This window comes from Urocampus carinirostris, chromosome 19 (assembly GCF_059441175.1).
Source record: "Urocampus carinirostris isolate Australia breed hairy pipefish chromosome 19, RoL_Ucar_1.0, whole genome shotgun sequence".
NCBI classification, from domain to species: Eukaryota; Metazoa; Chordata; class Actinopteri; order Syngnathiformes; family Syngnathidae; genus Urocampus; species Urocampus carinirostris.
This window is the reverse complement of record NC_142367.1, coordinates 20,124,166-20,147,190: the sequence shown is the minus strand read 5'-3', so window position 1 is coordinate 20,147,190 and position 23,025 is coordinate 20,124,166. Positions and strand designations below refer to the sequence as shown.

At 38.9% G+C, this 23,025-nt stretch overlaps 1 protein-coding gene and 1 long non-coding RNA gene across 10 annotated transcripts in view; one reads left to right on the top strand and one right to left on the bottom strand.

The window, feature by feature from the left end:
- LOC148347649 (myosin-binding protein C, fast-type-like) overlaps positions 1-960 on the top strand; it is a 60,816-nt gene extending 59,856 nt beyond the window's left edge. For all 8 annotated transcript variants that reach the window (XM_088323597.1, XM_088323598.1, XM_088323596.1 and 5 more), the window contains one exon: positions 859-960. In XM_088323597.1, coding sequence (XP_088179723.1) covers positions 859-884 — 26 coding nt within the window. In that variant the 3' untranslated portion in view covers positions 885-960. The remainder of the gene's footprint in view (positions 1-858) is intronic.
- LOC148347648 (uncharacterized) lies at positions 849-21,819 on the bottom strand. Of its 2 annotated transcripts, none has more exons than XR_015847998.1 (3): positions 21,763-21,819; positions 10,307-10,404; positions 849-938 (listed from the first exon to the last, which is right to left on the bottom strand). It is a non-coding gene; the product is annotated as an uncharacterized LOC148347648 (long non-coding RNA). The 2 variants fall into 2 exon arrangements; XR_015847997.1 differs by having other exon boundaries at positions 849-935.
- Between the last annotated feature and the right edge of the window lie 1,206 nt (positions 21,820-23,025).

The window sequence follows — 23,025 nt, the reverse complement described above, 5'->3', positions numbered from 1 at the left end:
AAATAACGATTGTAGCGAATTGATAGAAACAAACTAGAACGAGGCAAACCAACATGGATAAAAATTGTGCTCTTGAAAATAATAGTTTCCCCAAATTATTGTATTTAGGAAAAAAGTAATTATAACAAATAACAAAAAAAAAAAATCTTAAAATGAGTTAAACCAATATGGATAATAATCGTGCTGTTTGTAAGAATATCTTTCCTATTTTAGGTTATTTTTCAAAAATTGTTCTCTAGCAAAAACATTTTTAAAAATACTTAAAATGAGTTAAATTCTTTGATAACATTTGTGCTCTTTTTAAGAACATTGTTTTTTTCTAGCAAAATAAAACAAAAATATTTAAAATGTGGTAAACTAAGATTGATAATCATGCCTCTTTATTTTGAATGAAAACAACTAATATAGATAAAAATTTTGCTCTTTTTTCAGAATATATTTTCTTTCTTTTTTTTTTTTTTTACACATCTTCTATTTTGCACAAATAAGCCTTAATTTTACTTTAATTTTAAATACATTTAAAAATATTATTTACAAATACAATTATCTAAAATGGCAGGGGACAGGCAATTTCTTGTCTTTTTTTTCTCGATTAATTAAAAAAAATGCAATAAATCGATCATTTACTAAATGTTATGATTGACATCAGCCAATTGAAAAAATAAAGGAATCCTAATATACCATGTAATATAAGCAAAGTAATCTGCCAATTGTATAAATTTATTTCATGTTCTACCCATTCCCCCTTCAAATTTTGTAACTGGACCTTTTCTTCAGAATGCTCAAAAGTAAACAATACGCAATAAATACTTTATTTTATAATAAAAATGCCAATAAAACTGTCTTGCCTTTCAACAGTTCCCGTGGATCCGAACCAGGAATAAGAAAACGGAGAGCTTGATGCCAAATTTGGAGTGGACAATGAATGTTGATGACTGCTATGAAGAAACAAAATAAAAAAAGTGAATTACTTAAGCGTGTTCTCTTTATATTTGCAAACAGTTAAGGAAAATATTAAACTGAGCAACAGCGTCAACACAAGAAAGCCTTTTGCCATTGCAGGATTGGTGCTGACATTTCTAGTAACATTTCCAAAGAATTTAAGCCGGGGGTGTATATCAGTTTATTAATGAAAGGAAGAACTAAAAAAAAAAAAGGTAGAAAGAAAGAAAGCAAAAACAAAAGAAATAAAGAAAGAGAAAGAAAGCAAATAAGGAAATAAACGCAGAGAGATATCAAGAGTTAAAGGTAGAAAGATAGAAAGAGAAGATAAAGAAAAAGAAAGAAAGTGAGAGAGAAAAATGGAGATAAAAAAGAGAAAGGGAGCGCATGAGAGGGAGATAAAGGAAGAAAACACAATGAGAGAAAGAAAGACAGAATGAAGGAGGGAAAGAAAGAAAAAAGTGTGAGAGAGAAAAAGAAAATTAGAGTGAAAAATGAAAGAACAAAAAACCAGTACAAAAGGAAATAAAGAATAAGAAAGAAAAAAAGAGAAAGAAAGAGGGATAGAGAAAGAAAAAGAGAAGGCGAAAGAGAGCTTAAAACAGAGACAGATTGAGATAAGAGAGTAAAAAGAAGAAAAAGAGAAAAGAGAAAGAGAGAGAGATTCACAGAAACAGTGAGAGAAGAAAGAAATAAGAAGAGAGGCGAAAAAGTGAGAAAAAGAAAGAGCATGAAAAATAGACAGTAACAAAGATAGAGAGAGAGAAATAAAGAAAATGGGAGAAATAAAAAAAGAAAGAAACAAAGAGAGGACATAGAGAGCTCAAAAGAGAGAGAGCAAGAGAAAGAGTAAAGAAATACATAGAAAGAGAAGGAAATAGAGGGAAAAGAGTACAGCTACAGTTCCCTGGCTTTGGCCACATCTCGTAGGCATCTTCCAAACTGTAGCTCATTTATTATTACTTGAGCCTCTCTCAGCTTCGTCTCGCGCAAGCCTGATCCGGCCGCCTGTTTGACTCCCCTGTTTTAGGCCATTCGGGTCATATATTTGAACTTCTAGTACAGAGGTGGTGAACAAGTTTGACACAAAGAGCTGAAATTTTTAACTGTGAGAGTCAAAGAGCCACACCACACACAAACACACACAATTAAAAACATATTATTTCCATTAACACACTCCTCTCCTTACAATACAACAAGTGTTGTGTTGATTTCAAGGTAAGTGTCCACCCTCAACACACACACAAAAAAATTAAACATGAAACAAGGCAAAGAGCCACAGCATATAGAAATTATGATGAGGCAAAGAGCCGCATTCTTATTGGCCAAGAGCCGCATGCGAGGGGCCCACCGTATTTAATGGCTATCTCTCAAGTCTAACGCAATTACTCATATTGCATCGGGGCCCATTAGAGCCACGTGGCGTGCCGTAATTAAACACGAGAGGAGCTGATAGCGCCACGCCGGACTGTGGATACAAGTCATCACGCGTCAAGACGCCCGGTTCGGTTCAGGAAGTTGACAGAAAGAACCTGCGGGAGAGTCCAGTCATCCAAACAAAGCGCAAGGAGGAGGGGAGGGCACGCTCGAATGGAAGGTTTTTTTAAAAAGGCGTCTACTAGGAAGGCTACAAAATTTTTCACCGGGAAAACTCTGGTTAAAAACTAAAAGCATGAATCAATGACACTGACTGTAATTCACAACATTGTAAAAACAAAAACTGAAATATAACGTCAAGCAGATAAAGAAGGTCCCTCGGCTGCTTCTGTCCCCGGTTCTAGCGGGGAAGGACAAGGACTCTTGGGAAAGAACCGTCTGTTACACTCTTTCCCTATCCCAGTGCACAGAGAAGGTCTCTTGGCTGCTTCTAGTCCCTGTTCCACCAGGGAAGGATAAGGACCCACGGCCACCCTGTACCCTGTTTTTGCGGTGAAGAACTGCCTACTGAACCGGCTCCCTGTCCTTACAGTGAGAAGGTCCCTTGGCCACATCTGGTCAATTTGATGCTTCTGTCCCTATATCAGCGGGATAAGCTAAGGACCCAGGCCACCCTGTACCCTGTTTTTGCGGCAAAGAACTGCCTGCTGCACCCACTCCCTGTCCTCACGGTGAGAAGGTCCCTTGACCGCTCCTGGTCCCTTGGATGCTTCTGTCCCAATTTCAGCAGGAAAAGAGAAGGACCCACAACCACTCTGCACTCTGTTTTTGCGGTGAAGAACTGCCTACTGAACTGGCTCCCTGTCCTTACAGTGAGAAGGTCCCTTGGCCACATCTGGTCAATTTGATGCTTCTGTCCCTATATCAGCAGGATAAGCTAAGGACCCATGGCCACCCTGTACCCTGTTTTTGCGGCAAAGAACTGCCTGCTGCACCCACTCCCTGTCCTCACGGTGAGAAGGTCCCTTGACCGCTCCTGGTCCCTTGGATGCTTCTGTCCCAATTTCAGCAGGAAAAGAGAAGGACCCACAACCACTCTGCACTCTGTTTTTGCGGTGAAGAACTGCCTACTGAACTGGCTCCCTGTCCTTACAGTGAGAAGGTCCCTTGGCCACATCTGGTCAATTGGATGCTTCTGTCCCTATTTCAGCAGGATAAGATAAGGTCCCACGGCCACCCTGTACCCTGTTTTTGCGGCGGAGGACTGCCTGCTGTAGATGCTCTCTGTCCTTACAATGAGAAGGTCCCTTGGCCACTTCTGGTCCCTTGGCCGCTTCTGGTCCCTATTTCAGCAGAAAAAGATAAGGACTCATGGCCTCCCAGTACCCTGTTTTTGTGGCGAAGGACTGCCTGCTGTACCTGCTCCCTGTCCTTATGGTGAGAAGGTCCCTTGGCCGCTTCTGGTCCCTCGGCTGATTCTGGTCTCTGAGCCTGTTGTAAAAGGAAAGTCCCTGTGCGAGCAAAAAAGAGAAGCTCTTTCAGCCGCCTTTGTTCTCTGTTAAGGAAAGGAAAAGGACTCTCGGCTGCCTCATTAGGTGTCGTGATGGCGTAGGACTGGGTACCACAACTCTTCCGAAGGTACCGCGGCCACTCCTAGTTCTTCTCTTGGTGGGGAAGGACAAGGACCATAAGCAGCATTTGTCCCCTGTTTTGGTGGTGTAGGACGGTCTGCCGCAACTGTCCTCTGTCCCGTCGGCAAGAAAGTACCGTGGCCGCTTCTGGTTCCTGTTTTGTCTCGGAAGGACTGTTCTCTTCCCTTTTTGGGGGTTTGGGGCAGTATGCCTGTTGGCACCTCCTAGAGGATGGTGGTGTGTCAGATCCTGACAATATGACTAGCACCCCATATTCAACCCTTTGAAGAGGTTTTTTATGATCTGAAATTATTTTGACACAATCTCCGCCATGGTAATGACTTGAAGCGCTAAATTACTTATCCCTGCTGTGAATTCCCGACTTTCTCTCCCAGCTTGTGACTCAGTCTGATGTGCATGACCTTAAATCCAGCATTTTTTTCTGTCTTCAGGGTACCCGCAACGTCTTTGGTGGCCCACCGTGGGCGGGTCAAGTCGTGGTTCCTCAGCGCACGAGCGCATTAACATTCGCGGTTACGCTAGTAATCACATTACACGACATGATTCCCAGAGAGGAAGTGGGGGAAGCTCTCACAAGGTTATAAATGGCTGTGATTCTTTGTTTTCGAGCTATTTTTGGAGTTGCTCAGAAGGTAACAGGTAACAGATGCTCGTTTTTTTCGCACGTGTTCAACCTGGCCTGGAATATTCCCGTTTGGTAACTAATTATCAGTTCAGTATGTCGTTGTCTGGGATAAAAATTGGGATGTTCTTTTAATTTAACCTTCCGGTAAGTAACATCCAGGTACACTGCCTTGCGAAAGTAATGTCTCCCCCCTCAACTCTATCCATCTTCCCAGTCCCTGCTGAAGAAAAGCAACTAGAGCATGCTGCTGCCACCATCATGTTTGACTCTGGGGATGGCATACCTGTCAACCTGTACGTTTTTGCCGTACAAAGTACGTTTATTACGCATTTTAAGACGTGTACGACCTACGAGAACATCTGTACGGAAAAACGCAAATTTGTCAATTATGGGTACCATCCGATATACACCGACTATCACGAAACGGCAAATCAATCAAGTCAAACGAGTTCACCGCGTTAGCCTCTATTCTCGGTATTTTTCGATGCAAATGAAGCGAGCGGTTTGATGCTACTGTGCGCATGCGTCTGCCGCCTGGGGATCTCCCATCATGCATCATTCCGATCACACATGAACGAAGCGAAAGCAACATAACATAACAAACAACATAGTTTTGAATTTTATTTGGATGCAATCATCAAGTCGCAATGGCCGAACCTGAATTAAAACGCTGTAAGTCATTCTGATCTGAAAACAACAGGCGGGGTTGATTGAGTAAATTTGAAATACATGTGGTCTTAAAAAACATCGGATTTCATGTGGTAGTTGTGTAGTGAAAGGAAGTCCGTCTCTTTTTAGAGAACCGGCTTTTTCGGCTCAACTCATTAGAGAGCCGGCTCTCAATTGGCTCACTTGCTTTGATGCATTATATTATGAATTACATGTATTATGTTGCATAAAGAAGTTAAGAATAAAAGGAAGTATAAAAGGAAAAAATGAAAAAAGACAGGTTTGTGGTTATCCCTTTAATCAGTATATTACCAACAATAATTTAATGCAGAAAATTCATTAATAATTTGAATAAGAAAATGTATCATTCTACGTAATTATATTTGCATGTATTTTTTCCTTCTACAGTGAACGTCCAAGCTACTTCATTTTTTAACTTTTTTATAATGAACCTCATTCACAATATATATGATATGACGAAACACATGGACAATATAACATGTTAAACTACATAAATAAACAGGTTTGGAAAAAAAAATATGGCGTAAAATTATTTTGTATTTTGTAAGGGAAAATACGACGGTTTGTAAGGGCATGGAGCCGTGGAAGTTGACAGGTATGGGATGGTGTCTTCAGGGTGCAGTTTTAACTCCTACACCAAACATAATGCAATCAGAAAAGTTCGACTTTGGTATCATCTGACCAGAGCACCTTTTTCCCCATGTTATTTGTGTCTCTCATATGGCTTAATGGGCCTTTTTATGGTATTAGAAAGGGCTTCGATAAAGGGCAAATTTATGCACAGTAAGAGTAATAGTTGTCTTATGCCAGATTGTATAACCTTAGCTGTGTATGCCTGCAAGTCATCCAGTGCGATGATGGGTCACTTGGTTTCTTCTGATTAGTTTTCCCCTTGTTTGGGCCGAACGTTTAAGTCAGTTTATGGTAGGTTTGCAGTGGTTTTTATGCTCCCTCTCTTATTATGATCTCTTATTCCATCTCTGCTTTAAGATGTTCCAAACCTTTCCAGGACCTGCTTGGTGTGTACTTTGGTCTTCATAATGTTGTCCGTTCAGGCTCATTTAAACTGAGACTTAATGACTCACAGGTGCATTCTGCCAATGTTCATCATTTAGGTCGACATTCGATCATTCAGAAGTCTTCAGGAAACTTCTGGAGTTAGTTGGCTGAGAGAACAATAGTTTTGCAACACCTACTTTTCAGTTTTGTTGTTGTAAGTGAAATATAAAATGTTGAATTACCGTATTTTCCGCACTATAAGGCGCACCTAATTTTTTTTCCAAAGCTGACCATGCGCCTTATAATACAGTGCGCCTTATATATGGATCAATATTAAGTCACAAAGTCTTGCAACTAAGGCAAGCAGCCGCCGACTCGATTTTCCCCCGAAGGCGAAGTCGTCCGCGGTGTATGCTGGGATTTATATACCGGTGTTTCATTTCCTAACAAATGTGTCACTCATCATTTGAATCAGTCACTATTGGCTAAAGTTATTCGGAGGTAAGGGGGGCGGATCCTTTTTATCATTTACAGGCTCGCATAGGCTAAAGGGGCGAAACAAAGCCTGCAATTGGCCGAAAAAGATGGATGTGAATCACATGTTGGGTTGCACAACGGCATAGAGAAAACATTTTTTACTATTCTGTATTTGTAAATATTTTACTCTCCTGGATTTACTACACTCGCGGTTGTAAGAAGACCATGGTTACGTATCATTATTGAACGTGATGGCTGCAAGAGAACTTGTTTTAGAACGATCTTGATGTTTCTGTGATGAGTCTATTTTTAAACTAAATTCAATTCATAGTGTTTATTGTCATATGCACAGTAAAGAACCCCGCTTCCCTGCACAATAAAATTCTTTCTTTGCTGTCCACACAGTTGCCAGCACAAAATAGAATGGAAACTAAGAAATGTTTGGCATTTCTTGAATCCCAAGACTTTAACCTTTCGAATGATATTTGGAACGATGCATTTGAGTGATTGGTGACATCGTACAGACACTGTTTCCGTACATGTCTGTATTTGCTTCTTTGCAAGCTTTCGGAACGTTAAGGGGGTAATAAGTTTGACTGAACTATCTGACTGTTTTGTCGACGTTCCCATTGTAGCGCTTTATAATCCGGTGCGCCTTATGTATGGAAAATACAGTAGTTGATCTTTAGAAATTATCTTCAGTTCCTTAGCTTTAAGTTTAAAGCCTGAAATGTGGCGATATGACAAAAAGTTATTTCGCCAGGCACTGTACAGCGCTTCACAAGCACAGGGTGTTAAATATTCAACACGGGAAAACGGTCAGCTTCTTTAATAGGCGACACATGGGACTGGCTTTAATTAAAAGCTTTTCAGTGTAATTGTGAATCTAATACAATCCTACTGTTAATTAGCATCCCCGAGCACGTGCGAGAAGTAGCATCGCAGGAGTTGCCGTGCCTGGGAAACATCAGCGAGAGGACGCCGTGTCTTAGAAGAGAACTGACATGTTCTCCGCGAGGTGCTGATACTTTTTGCCCCGGAAGGGTACACGGGAGAAGCGCTACCTTGACAACTCGGAAATGTTCCGTGAGCATGCATTCCAGAAAATAAAGCAATTAGTTGATGAGTTGAGTCAGCTATTGCTAGGAATTTAATTGATGTTGGCAAAAAAACCACATTAAAGAACGGAAAATGACTGTGAACTGACAGTGGCCGGATGTTGTTACTTTCCATCTGCCATTTTGTAGCAGGATGCCTCGAGCTAACGTCCTAATCAAAATGTCTGTTGCAAATAAATTACTGCTGTTGAAAGTTAAGGCTTTGAAGCTATAACCCTGTGTTGAATGTACTTTAAACTTCATCCATACATCCATTACGTGCACTGCTTAACCTCAATAGGGTCGCGGGGGTGCTGGAGCCCATCTCAGCTGTCCTCAAACACTGGGCAGGGGACACCCTGAACTGGTTACCAGCCAGTCGCAGGGCACACTGAGACCGACAACTCACTCGCTCATTCACACCTAGGGACAATTTCAACCAGTCAATTAACCTGACATGCATGTTTTTGGGAATGTGGGCGAAAACCGGAGTGCCCAGAGAAAACCCATGCACGCACGGGGAGAACATGCAAACTCTGCACAGGAAGGTTTGTTTCAATGACCTCAGAACTGTGCTGCAGACGCACTAACCACTCAGCCGCCAGGCTGCCCCTCAACTTTAAACTTTAATTTGAAAATTTAACAATAACCTCTTGAAGCAGGCTTGAAGCTTTGCCATTAGTTAAAATTAAGGTAAAGCATTTGAGTCAAATCTTTAAGAACTTACTTTAAATTTAACAGTATCCTTTTAAGCAGGGTTAAAGCTTGAGGTAAAGTTTAGTTAAAGCGTTTTAGATAAGGGTTAAAGCTTCAAACCCGCTTTAAGAAGCTACTGTTGAAGTTAAGGGTACTTAAGCCTGTTTTAAGAAGTACCCTTAACTTTAGCTGTAACTTCTTAAAGCAGGGTTAAATCATTAACCTTGAGTTAAATTTTTGTTTAGGCTGTTTAGCTTAGCGTTAAAGCTTTTAGGTTAGGTTAAGCTGTTTACTCAGATTTATATTTAATTCTCTTTTAAGATATTACGATTAAAGTTACCAACTTAGGTTAAATCTTTAGAGGTACCGTTAACTTTTGAAGCACCTGGTATTCCCAGGCAGTCTTCCATGAAAGTACTAACCTTAGCTTTTGAGATCGGACGAGATTGGGCGTTATCGTGGTAGTATGGCCAAAAGCTCCTCTTGAGATTAACTTGAGTTATAGCAGTTCTTGAGTTTAAAGCTTGAATTAAAGCAACATTAAATGCCAAAACTCAAAATCAATGCTGTAATTCTGAACAGTTTAACCCTTCTTTAAGTCTTAGATCTTTCAAGTAGATGTACCTAAAGCTTGAAAACTTTAAACTTATGCTTAACTCAGTCAAAGCTTAACCACAAATTTATCTGTTAACCTTTGAACCAGGGGTTAAGTTTTATCTAAAAACTAAAACACTTTGACAAAACTTTAAGTCAAGGTTAACGCTTTAACCCTGCTTTGAAAGTTTACAGTTAAGCTTAAAGATGAAGTAAAGTTGAGTTAAAGCTTTAACCCGGTGTTACTTTGACTTTCAGCTAAAAACTTTAATTTAAGCCAAGGTTAAAGCCTTAACTCTGCTTTTAGAAATTACAGATAAGGTTGCAGTTAAACTTTAACTTGGAGTTAAAGTTTTTAACCTGTTTTACTTTTATAATAAAAGCTGGTTTACCGCTGTAACTTTAGAGTTTGAGTAATACAACTTTTGTTGTATCGTCTAAGTTCTAAAATTTAACTCAGGGATTAACTGCTTACTCAGAGTTAAAGCATTAACTTAAAATGTTTGCATTTGTCGCTGCTTTAACTTAATAGTTTACATCAGGAGTTTTCAGCGGCAACAAAGCTTTACGTATGAGTTACATTTGTTACCAAATACAGATCTAGGTCGTTAACGATAACAATTTCGTGTTTTTACCCGAAATTGAAGCAGATTTAAGGCTTTACCTCAAGACTTAAAGCAGATTTTGAAGTTTAAACTCTGGAATTGAGTCCTAATAACTCCTGCTTTAACTCAAGTGTTAACGCTTGAGTTAAAGCCTCAACTTAAAGTTAAAGCGATACGTTACATCACAATAACTTGGGCGCTCAAATACACAGACTTCACTCCAAAAATTCCCAATTCGTGGCAGCAGCAAGACAAGGTAGCGCCGCACATGCAAAACGGAAATGTGCGAGTGAGGTGTTTTAAATTAATGTCAGTTCATTTCAAAATCAAGGGGAAACGGAAGAGATGGCAAGGAAGAGAGAGGCTTCCTCTCCGAGTAGCTGATTATATAATTCAAAACGGATAAAAAGCCGGCTTAGAGAAAGAACGTTTTCAGTTGCTGACAGGCCCATGACTCACAGTAAATGATGTGGCAAATTAAACACAAATTGAGCTAAAAAGTTCAGGTCCCGAGGAAGACTTATGATAAATTCCATTAAGGCGGAGTCCTACCTGATGCTATGACTCACTCTCCAAGGTCTCGCACATCAGAGCTCGGAAAATCTTGGACAGTTTTGGCTCCCGGAGTAGAAAAACTCTTCCTCAACGGGCTACAACGTTGGAAAAGATGCCTGATTATTACAGTTTTAAATATCATTAACACATTCAGTCCCAGTGACGACTTTAAATGTCGGAAACTCCGTTTGTTATTTTGATGAATGCATTGGTGGAGGCTTTGAACATGATGTTTTCAAGTTCACTGGGGATGTACGGTCCCTTCTCAAGGTTTAATCACTTACTGCTGTTGAGGTTTTGTGTTTTTCTTTGCCTTCATGTAGGTTTTAGATCAGGGGATGGTGTAACAATAGTCTGTAGTTTACAATCGGTCTGTGCAGCTCTTTGAGACTCCTTGCGATTAAGGGCGTCGCAAATAAACATGACTTGACTTAACCTGAGGTTTTTGAGTTTTTCCTTGCCTTCATGTAGGTTTTAGATCAGGGGATGGTGTAAGAATAGTCTGTGGTTTGCAATAATCTTTGGTCTGTGCAGCCCTTTGAGACTCCTAGTGATTAAGGGCTGTACAAATAAACGTGACTTGACTTGACTTGAACTGGACGCTGGGCCAAAACTCCAGACATCTGAGTTGTTAGTAAAGCTGGGATAAGCGGTAAGGTATTAGATTTTTTAAATAATAACATTAATGTCACTCCAATAATAGAAACGATTGTTGAAATTAAAACACTTGGGGCAAGCATTTGCTTTTGTGACACAATGCATGGCAGTGAACATTATTTGGACGTGAACTTTAAAGTGGGATAACTCAGCTATTTATAAATATTATTTACTTCCAACCACTCAAAATGTTCAGTGGCATCACATGTATCCATACACGTACAATTTTTAGGTCAATATTTTATGTGGCCTAATTAGAGCTTTGAATTAGTCATTATTTCAGTGACGATTTGTTTTTTTTTTTACATGCCAATTTTTTCGACAATAGCAGTTTTCCCTAATAACTCGTACAATTCACGTCAGTGTACAATATTCTGTTATACAACCTCCCAGGGAACTTCTTCTCTGTTTCCAGGGTCTTTGTTCTGTTTTGAAGGACCCGTGTGGGGAAGGCAGGGGTGCTCAAAACAAGGACGTTATCTATTACCAAAACTAGGACCAAAGTACCAAACAAACATGCGGTCATAAAACAAACAAAAAACAGAAAGAAAAACTAAACCTACAGCTGGAAAATGCATGGGGTAAAGTAACAAAGCTGGCATGGTGGTGGAAATAGAATGAAAATGAGGATGACAGTGGCAAAAGAACTGAAAAATGACAATGACCCAACTAAATTGGCCTTTTAAAGGGTGCAAGATGTGTGGTGATTGACACCTGTGCCCAGTTTAAACCCCGGTTGAGGCCCTATGGTCGTAAGTGTGTCCGACTAACATAGCCTTCCCCTAAAGGGCCAGATACTGACAACACCCCCCCAAAAAAAAAAAAATTTGCACAGAGGCTGAAGCATTGGGAGCGGAAGGTCCTTGCCCTCTCGCTGCTGTGACAGGAACTTGGCCCTGCCAGGGGGTTTTCTCCCTACCGCCAGGAAAAGAACCAGGCATGATCAAAGAGGCTTTCTCCTCGCCAACAGGACGGGAACCAAGCAAGGCCGAGAGGGCTTCTACTTGCCGCCTGGACAGGAACCAACCATGATTGAAGGGGTTTCTCCTCTCTGCCAGGACAGGACCCAGGCGCGGCCAAGGGGGCAAGTGTGGCCTGGCAGCGCCCATCGCTCTCTAGGTCATTTCTTTGGGGTAGAGGTTTTCTCCCCCGCATGAAAAAGATAGTAGTACGATTTTCCATGGTTACCACTAGCAGTAGAAGATCTTCCTGATCTGACACAGATACAGCACCTTCATCATCTGGTTGCTGTTTTTTTGGGGTGTACAGCGTGATCCTGCTTTTCAGGCTTGCAAAGAGTTGCTCTGTGCGTCTTCTCAAAGATAGTACATTACTTAAGTTTAAACTTAACACCACTAAATTTCTAGGTTTGACTTTTAATTGAGGTTAGGGTTAGGGTTAAAGTTAAGGTTAGGGTTGGTGTTAGGGTTAAAATCCTAAATTATCCCTCTAAATGGAATACGCGGTTTGTCTCTGCCTTTTTACAGAAAATGTAAATAGAGTGAAATAGCCGGCAGGGCTGCATTTGCATTAAAACGCATTATTCACTTCCCTATTTATTCCTCGGTCAGCAAATAAGCGCACAGCAAAGAAAGCGAATTGTTCTCTCTCCGACACGACAGGAGTTGTGTTGTGATCTTCCGTCACTGTATTTTTGTAGGTGTGCCAAATCCCTCTGATAAAATCCGCTGTTTCTGTGATGCTGTTTTTTTCCCCGTCCGCTTTGTCAAATCAAAACTACCGTGCCAGTTGACGGAGAGCCGGCAGACCAATCGGTTATGACAGGTGCTAAGGCGAGTTGTTATTTCGGGCTGTAATTGCGTACTACCAAAGCTGGTGAGAGGAGGACAACAGGATGCAGGAAAAATCTAATAAAAAGGGATGACAATGAGTAGGGAGAATGGAGAATTTGAATAGGAAATCTTAATGAGTTAGCGTGCGGGCCGGGGGGCGCACTGGAGCAACATGCATGCTGCCGAGCGGACTCGGCATCAGACCCAAGGGCATGCTTTCCTCCCATGTTGTGGCTCATTACAAGGCCACGGCGGCAGCAAGTCGTGTTCATTAACTTGCCAGGGTCAGTAAAAGGCCCTCGGCGTGTTCTGGCAGACTATTCAGGAGGATTTCGGAGTAGTTAAACAACCGTGCTTCAATGAGGGTGGTGTCTTCCCCGTTTTTTTTACAAATACTTGTATGTAATTGGATAACTAACAGGGTTGGGTAGGGTTACTTTAACTTGATTACTTTCAATTACTTTTGGATTACTCCAATACCAAATATGCTAATAAAAGACAAAAGAAACTAAATGTGAATCAAATGATGACTCACAACACGTGGTAAGCTTTCCTCCTGGCTTTGATCTCCGGCAAAACTAACATAAAATGCGACAGAAACAAAATGAAAAGAAATCCAAACAGCTTGCCAACATCATTTTTGCCGTTCCATGTATTCCGTTACTTCCCAGGCCTGCACAAAATTGAGTCATTTTATTCATATTTAGTTTCTTTTGTCTTTTATTAGCATATTTGGTATTGGAGTAATGCAAAAGTAATTGAAAGTAATCGAGTTAAAGTAACCCTACCCAACCCTGATAACAGTAACCCTGGCACGATTTAGACATGTTCACAAAGGGGTTGTTGCAAAGGGAAGATCAAACCTAAAACATCTGACCCAGGCCAGTGCGTATCAGCCGGAGCCTGAGCAATTCACTTGATTTGAGGGGCCAAAGGGATCTTCCACCGTGCAACACAAAGTAAAAGAAAAAAAGAACAATGACAAGCGGCTAACTTAGAAATAAAATAAAAAAGGCAGCGAGAGAGAAGCCGGGGTCAAACCCAAATACAATGATTGATTTATTGTGCAACCTTTTGAGATTAAGGGCTATACAAATAAACATGACATGACATTTTAAGACCTGACCCGAATTTCAGGCTGGGCTCAGGTTTAGGATTTTACTTTTAGTTTGTTGAAAAATTGAAATGGGTCACTGCTCGGTGTAGGCGATACTGGGAATATTGTCATCGGACCAACGGAATAAATACATCGTAGTATCGATCGATACTGATCCAAATCCAATCCTTTTTTGCTTGGTAATGTCACGATCGTTAAATAATTTAACCCCTCCACCCTTGAGTTACTTAATTATGACGATAAATACTGCACACACATTTTTGAGACTAAAATCGCTCTTTTTTTTTTAAATAACTAGAATGCAAACTTCAAGAATAGCAGAGTCAAGTCATGTTTTTTTTTAAGAAATCTGCATAAGGGCAAGTAAAAACGCAGCGATAGTAAAATGAAGAAACTGGTAAAAATATATATAAATATTTATATTACAACTGTTTCAGAACAAAAGTCGAGAGTCAAACCAAAAACAAAGAAACAATTCAAAGAAAATGCAAATATAACAAAGTTAGCATCTTCCATTGGACAATCGTTTTGAAAATGAAATCAAAGTGCCAAAAGTCGCTACAATACAATATAAAAACCTTTAAAAAAAAAAAATACTTTTACTGTAACAACTGTTTCAGAACAAAAAAGAGTCAAACCTGTCATGACCAGAACGGAGACAGGACCCACTCGCGTAACATTTCTCACAGTTTTATTGGGAAGAAGGGAAAGGATTGCACACACGATCCGGTGGTCGCGGGGAGCAAGTCGCTCTGAACGCGGAAGTGGGATTTTCCGTGGCGAGCGATGGCGGTGTCGGGAAGGGGAAAAAATGAGCAAAAACGTGATCGGGATAGGAAACAAATCGAAAGCCAGGAGAGGAGAATAGACGTAGTCAAGATCAGAAATGGATTGTTTTTCAGGACGGGACAACAGACGTGGTCGAGATCAAAACAGGTCGAATTTCGGGACGGGAGAGCAGACGTGGTCGAGATCAAAACAGAACATAGCGGGAGACAAACAGGACCAAAAAAACAGGACAGGTGAAAAAGGGCTCGCCTGTAAAACCAGACGGACCGACAAAAGGGGACTGACAGGACCGAATTTAAATACTGACAGGGAGCCAATCTGTCAACAAGCTGCAGCTGGTGCCACACGGGCGGGGCCAATTGGGCGCCATGGCAACCGTGACAAAACCTAAATAAAGCGGAGATGTAATAAAAATACAAATACTGTACACCAATGTCAAGGAACATCAAAATACCTATCACCTATTACAATATTTTGAAAATAAAAACCTGATCAAATTTCCAATTTACAGTATAATTTATGTATAATCTTACAATCCAATAACAACTTAATTATAAAAATGGTTAAAATGGGACGACAATTTCAATGCCAAGACAGTAGTATCGATACGATCCAAGTATTCTCTCAGTATCGATAATATCAACATTTGGATAGATCCGCCCACCCTTCTAGTGTTGGCACGAACCAGTCACAAAGTTCCTGAAACCTAATTACTTTTCTCAGCACTGTAAAGTATAGGTAGGGTGCGTTTTTTGAGGTCTACTTAAAAAGTTGAAGGTTAAATATTATTTTATATTTAAATATGTGTTAACAATGCCCAACTCAGTTCAAAGTGCACTTATGCTTCATTTTCCACTGCGCCGAGCTGCTTTTACCTTACTTTGATCAGAGCCGTTCTGGGCAGAACACATTGGGTTCGAGGAATGAAGGCCGAAAGAATGCCGGAGAATGTTTTTTTGTTGTTGTTTCTATTCTTAGTGTGCGGTAACCTAAACCCCCCAAAAAGTGAAAAAAGAAAATAGTTTATTCTTATTATGATCTGGGTGAAATGAGTGATTGGAACACCCCAACGGCATTAGCGCATACTGTGTCGATACTTCCCACCGCTTGGGCGGAAAGGGTTTAATTGGAGAACAAGTGAGTTGTGGAGCCTCAGTGTGTGGCCCCAAGCGTGAGGCCCCCAAGCATCGACAAAAAAAAAAAAAAACTCCCCAGGGAATGACTCAATAAGCGATCGATGAGCGTGGCACAATACCTGAAATGTAAGAGGTCACTTTCACATGGTAGGTCTAAGGTGTTCTTTATCTCGGATTTATACTATTTTTATTTTGTCGTGTTTTCTTTATGCATTAGGTCATTTCTGGTGTGGTTATTGTGTATTTTTATCAGGTATTTTGTCCTGTACTGCTTCATTTATTTTGTCATATACAGTATTTATTTCTGTATTATTTTCTTGTGTTTTTTGTCAAATTTTTAAAAATGTATTTCCTTTTTTATGATGAAATGAAATGAAATGATCTGCATTTCTATAGCGCTTTTCAAGTCAATGACTTCCCAAAGCGCTTTACATTGTGCTTCACATTTTCCAATAGCGGCCGTGATCTGTGCAGCCATGTAAGGCGCTAACCTGCTTATTGGGGGTATTGGGGGTTCAGTGTCTTACCCAAGGACACTTCGACATGTAACACGGACAAGCCGGGATTCGAACTGGGATCCCTTAATCCTAAAACGATCGCTCTACCTCCTGGGCTACTGCCGCCCCAAAATAGTTTTGGTACATTGCTGCTCTTTTGGTTCAACTCTTTTGGCTTTTGAGCTAAATCACTTATAGTAATAGAAATATATGTATTTATTTTTATCCCTCACAAGTTTGCTATTTAAGTTATTAGGAAATGAAGCATGTTGGTGCCTAAAGTAGTTGTGCTGCGTTCATCGTAAGTTTAAACGCGAGTGTTCAATTATTATGAGATTTGATGATGTCGTGTTTTCTTCGTGTATTGGGTCATTTGTTTTGGCATGTAATTTCTATTTTGTCGTGTACCTGTTAATTTATTTGTCTGATGCAGTATTTATTCAGGTATTAATTTTCTCGTGTTTTTGTAGGGTATTTTGTCAATTTTCTAAAATGCATTTCGTCATTTATTTTGTTGTGTTTTCTTCGTGTATTCTGTAATTTTTTTGGCATGTATTTTTCCATTTATATGTTGTGTGTTTAGTCATTTATTTTTTCATATATTTTTTTTTCATTTATTTTGTCATATACAGTATTTATTTCGGTATTAATTTTGTTGTGTATTTTGTCAATTTTTTTTAATGTATTTCGTCATTTATTTTGTCGAGTTTTTTGTGTATTCGGTCGTTTGTATGTGATTTTTTGCGTAGTTGTGTATTTTAACCTTTATTTTGTCGTGTAATTTTTAATTTTTTTGGCGTATATATTATTTATTTCGGTATTCATTTTGTGTATTTTGACAATTTTTTAAATGTATTTTGTCATTTATTTTTTCGTGTATTATTTTGTGTTGTTTGTTGTGTATTTTTTCATTTATTTTGGCTTGCATTTTGTTATTTATTTTGTCAGTTATTTTGTCACGTATTTTGTATACGTATTAATATCTGTATTAATTTTGTTGTGTATTTTGTATTTTATTTATTTCGTTCGTATATTGTCGGGTATTTTTTCATTTATTTAGTCATATACAGTATTTATTTTGGTATTAATTTTGTCATGTATTTTGTGTAATTTTTAAATGCATTTTGTCGTGTTTTCTATATGTATTCGGTCGATTATTTTGGCATGCATTGTTTGGTGTATTTTTTTTCCTTTATTTTTAAATCCATCTTGTCATTTATTTTGTTGCATATTTTTTCCTGTATTTCGTCGTGTACTTTTTAGTTTTTTGTCGTATACATGATTTATTAATTTTGTTGCGTATTTTGTCATTTATTTTGTTATTTATATTGTTTTGCGTATTTTGTTGGGTGTCTTTTCATTTATTTTGTCATGTACAGTATCTATTTTGGTATTAATTTTGTTGTGTATTTTGCTGTGTATTTTGTCGCGTATAACGTCATTTATTTTAATTTATATATTGTCATGTATTTTGACATTTATGTTGTCATGTTTTGTGTATTGTATTTTGTCATATTTTCTTCGTATATTCTGTCATTTATTTTTTATTTTGTCATGGGGTTTTTTTGTGTAGTGTGTCGTGTCCTTTTCAATGTATTTTGTCTTAAATATCGTTTTCTGTTTTGTTGTGTATTTTGTTATTTATTTCTGTTGTGCGATTTGTACTTGGTACTCTGTCACGTATCTTTTCATTTATTTTGTCACGTACATTATTCATTTCTATATTAATTTGGCTGTATAATGTCGTTTATTTTATTGTGTGTTTTGTCTTGTATTTAGTCATGTCTTCTGTCAGTATTTTGTTGTGAATTTGGTCATTTAATTTGTTGAGTATTTGTTTTAGTATTTATTTTGTCGTGTCGTTTTTCGTATATAATGTCATTTAAGATAACGTGTATTTTTCTGTGTATTCTGTTGTGAATTTTGTAATTTGTTTGGTCATTTATTTTTTTTTTTTATTTTGTCGAGTATTTCCTCACTCATTTTGTGGTGTATTTTCGTGTATCTTGTTGTGTACTTTGTCATTTATTTTGTCATGTATTTCGCCATTATTTTTGTCGTATATCTTGGCATGTATTTCATTGTGGATTTTGTCATTTATTTGGTCGTGTATTCTCGGTCATAAAAACGTTGTTCAAATGATAACGATGGGGCAGTACTGAAGAAAGGCATTGCAGTTGATTGGTACACTTGTCAATCAACCAATAGGTAAAAAGCTGAGCCCGTTTGACCCGCCCACCTCATTTCAATGATAACAAAATACACGAAAAAATACACGAAAAAATAAATGACGAAATACGTAACAAAATACGCTATAGAATAAACGACAAATTCCACGACAAAAATCACAATCTTCTTTCCGCACAAAGTGCTTGAGAGGCGGGCGGAATCGAACTCCCCCACGAGACAGAAAATAGAACGTTGCCATCTTGGACAGTTTGGACAGCTTTGACTCAGCGACGAGTCACAACCACGCAAACAACAGTGATGCTCAGTTAACGAGAAGTCACTTTCAGAAGCTCCAGGTTGAAGTGACTGGTGTGAACAGACCAGAGATAAGACCAGGCCCAGAAAAATCCAGTTCGACCAGACCCCTAACCCTGACTAATTGTGAGCCGAAAGAAAACCCGAAATATCATATTTTACTCGTGAAGACTCAGGAGGAGAGTGGTTTTAGGATAATGAATTAAATCCCAAGTCACAAAATCGAAGTTAAACAAGACTGTATAAACCTTTACATCTTTTATATTTCGGTGTCTGCAGAGGTGACATTAACCGACAATTTTTGAAGAGAGGAACCCAGCCAACCCGAACACAATGACTGACATTAACCTGAAATATGTGTTGGGGCTCAGGGTTGGGCTTAAACTTTCTCTTTCTCCATACAAAAGCCAACTAAACTGCTACGGAGGACGGATGGTTGATATAAATGTATACATTTTGACATTTTTTAAAATCTGTATTTGTCATTTATTTAGTCCGATATTTTGTCTTTTTTGACATGTATTTTGCTGTGTATTCCATGATGTATTTTGTCGTGTTTTTGTCATGCATTTCGTCTTTTATTTTGTCTTTTTCTGTTTGTCATTTATTTGTTCATGTATTTTGTTATTTATATTGTCTTTTATTTTGTCATGTATTTGGTTGTGTATTCTATCATTTATTGTGACATTTATTTTGTCATTAATTTAATTTGTCAATTAATTTGGTTATGTACTTCTATTTGATCAAGTATTTTGTCAGGCATTTTTTCATAGATTTTGTCATTTATTTTGTTGTGTATTTTGCCATTTATTTTGTTGTGTATTTTGCCATTTATTTTACCGTGTATTTTTTGTTTCTGTGTCTTTTATTTTGCCATGTATTTTGTTGTGTCCTTTGTCATCAATTTAATTATGTACTTTGTAAGTCATTTTTTTCATGTATTTTGTCAATTATTTTATTGTATATTATTGTCATGATGACTGATTAGTATCACCTGTGCCCGCTGCGGGCTACCTGATTGGTTCCCTGTCCTTTTTAAGCTCAGTCCTTTACTCACCTGTTGTCAGTCCGTCAGCGAACCTCTGTTTCTACAAGGCAAGCACTTTGACTCTGACTCCCGTCAATCCCGCTTTTTCCACCCGTTTTCCACCCGTTCGTCCCTGATTTTCTCCGTTTGTCTCTGGCTACGACCCATTTTTTGACCTCGACCACGTTTTACTCTCCCGTCCAGGCTTACGACCTGTTTTTGATCCCGACCACGTTTTGGTCTCCTGTCCCGGCTTACGCCCCGTTTTTTCCGTCCTCGACACCATGATTTCCCGCTCCGGAAGATCCACTTCCGCATTCGGAACACGTTCCGATTATGTGAACAGCTTGCTTTCCGCGTCCAGCGAACACCGGATCGCGGGCGCTGCCTTTCCTCTTCATCTCAATAAACTTGTGGTTAACGTTACGCATATGGGTCCTAATTCCGTTCCGGCCGGGACATTTATGTGATGTATTTTTATTATTATGTCATTTACATGTATTTTGTCGGGTATTTTGTCAGGAATCTTGTCATTTATTTATTTTGACATCTATTTTGTCATGTATTTTGCCATCTGATGAAGAAAACGAATGACAAAGTACACTATAAAATACTCAGCAAAATACTTGACTAATTACACGCCTAAATACGCAACAATAAATACCAAAATAACAAAATAGGTGAAATAATGCATGAATAAATTGAATATACCGGTATACATTGATTTGGGCATCATGTGTTTTATTTATATGCCGGTTTATTTATACAGCATGTAGATATTTCTTTTTACATTCCCTTCTACAATATGGCAAGATCAGTCCTCCATAAAGTGCCCGTTAAAAGAAAACCTTGACAAATACGCTTAGCAAACATTCCCCATTTATTATTTCTTTTGTATTACTCTATGCGGTCGGCATTTTTCCCATGGCGTTGAGACGCATTGGCAAAGAGGGTTTTGCACAAAGCTGCCGTGTCTGCGAGAGATACGGCCGTGCAGTTCGAGCTCATGCTAATCCTTTGTCACATACAATGTGCAAACATAATAACGGGAACGTGGCTCTAAAATACAGTGTCATCAACGCCGGCGTAGCGTCAAGTTAGAAACATGATACCAGATAAGACACTATAAGCTCCATGGGCTGTCGATCCTCTTAAAGGTCTTAGTGGTTTGTTTTTGGGGGACAGTTTTGCAAGATAATTTGGTTTCAAAACAAGCAAGAGCATAGTTTCTTAACCGGTCTGACTTGATGAAAGGATTGTGCATTTCAAAGCAAAAATCCCCCCCCCCCCCCCCCCCGAAAAACTAAATGACCAGAAAAACAATAAAGACTACCGTAACACTCGCATATAAGCCTACATCGCATACAAGCGGCCCTCAAAAAATCCTTTCAAATAGCCACGTACTAAAGGAAATTTAAAATATTAATGAAACATGTATCTACATTTGTTTAATAATATAGTTAATCAAGATTAATATACACTGACAACTCCAAGCAGTCCAATCCAATCCTCTATCAGCCTAGCAACGCCGGGCCGTTTTGCTTGTAAATAATAAAATAGTTTTTTTAAACAGGAAAGATGATGATTCCACTTTTTTGATACAAGGGGCCTAGAAAAGGTATTGGCCCCTGCGATAACTTAATGTCATCTTGCCACATTTCAGACTTCAAACTCAAAGCTAAACAAACAAGAATCAACATGTTGTGAGACAAAATTGTGTAGTGGATCAAAAGTATTTCAAAATTTTATATTATATTTACAAGGAAAAATCTAAAAATTAGGTGTGGTAAAATTACAGACAGCATTATGAAGACCAAAGAAAACACCACGGAGGTATTGGATAAAGTTGAGGAAAAACTCAAAACAGGAATGGGATACAAGAATATTTTGCAACATTTACACATCGAGCAATAATATTAAAATGGAGAGAGCATAAAACCACTTCAGACTTACCAAGTCCCTCTGAACTTCCAAACAAGCGCTGCAGGCATAAACAACTCAGGAGGGAAATCTGTGCAGAAGACAACTATTAGTACTCTGCAGAAATCTGCCCTTTATGGAAAAGTGGCAAGAAGAAAGGCCTTTCTTAAAGAAAACAATAAAAGGCATGTTTGGAGACTAAAATTTAACTCATTTACATTAGGTGTAAGAGTAACACTGCAAATCAGCCTGAAAACACCATCCCTGCTGCCAAACATGGTGGTGGCAGCATCATGCATCTGCAGGGACTAGGAATATTATTAGAGTTAATGGGAAGATCGAGAAAGCCAAATAAAGGGCGCTTCTGGCAGAAACTCTGTTGGAGTCTGTGAGAGACTTGAAAATGGTTCGACCTCCAACAACATTGAGAAAAATAGAATGGTTTAAAACGAAATAAAAAAGGTTTTAGAAATGCCAAGCCTAAGTCCAGATCTAAATTTTATGGAGCAGTTGTTGAAAGATCTGAAAAATGCTTAAGGAACTTGAGCTGTTTTGTAAGGAAGAGTGTGTAATTATTTCTGTTTCAAGATGTGCAAAACTTATGGAGAATTACCCAAAAAGACTGTGATCGCAGCAAAAGTTTGTAAAAAGTATTAACTCAAAGGGGGCTAATATTTTTGCAACGTCTATGTTTTATATGTTAGTACAATATAAAATGTGGAATGCATTTAGTTTATTTTCACAATTTTCCTTCTAATGTTGTGATTTTTAGATTTTTTTGGGAGCTTTTCATATATAATTTTAAAACCTTCCTGTGTGGAGTTTGCATGTTCTCCCTGTGCTTGCGTGGGTTTCTTCCGGGCACTTCGATTTCCTTCCACATTCCAAAAACGTGCATTTCAGGTGGATTGGCCGGTTCAAATTGTCCCTAGGAGTGAATGAGTTGTCTGTGTAAATGTAAATGGTCTGCATTTATATAGCGAAGATCTCCCAAAGCGCTTTACAATGTGCATCACACTTTTCCCTTTTATGAAATGAAACGAAATGATCTGCATTTATATAGCGCTTTTCAAGTCAATGACTTCCCAAAGCGCTTTACAATGTGCTCCACATTTCCCAATAGCGGCCTTGCAGTCATGTAAGGCGCTAACCTGCTTATTGGGGGTATTAGGGGTTCAGTGTCTTACCCAAGGACACTTCGACATGTAACACGAACGAGCCGGTATTCGAACTGGGATCCTTTCCAGGACGAGCACTCTATCTCTTAAACTACTGCCGCCCCCTTTTACACACTAA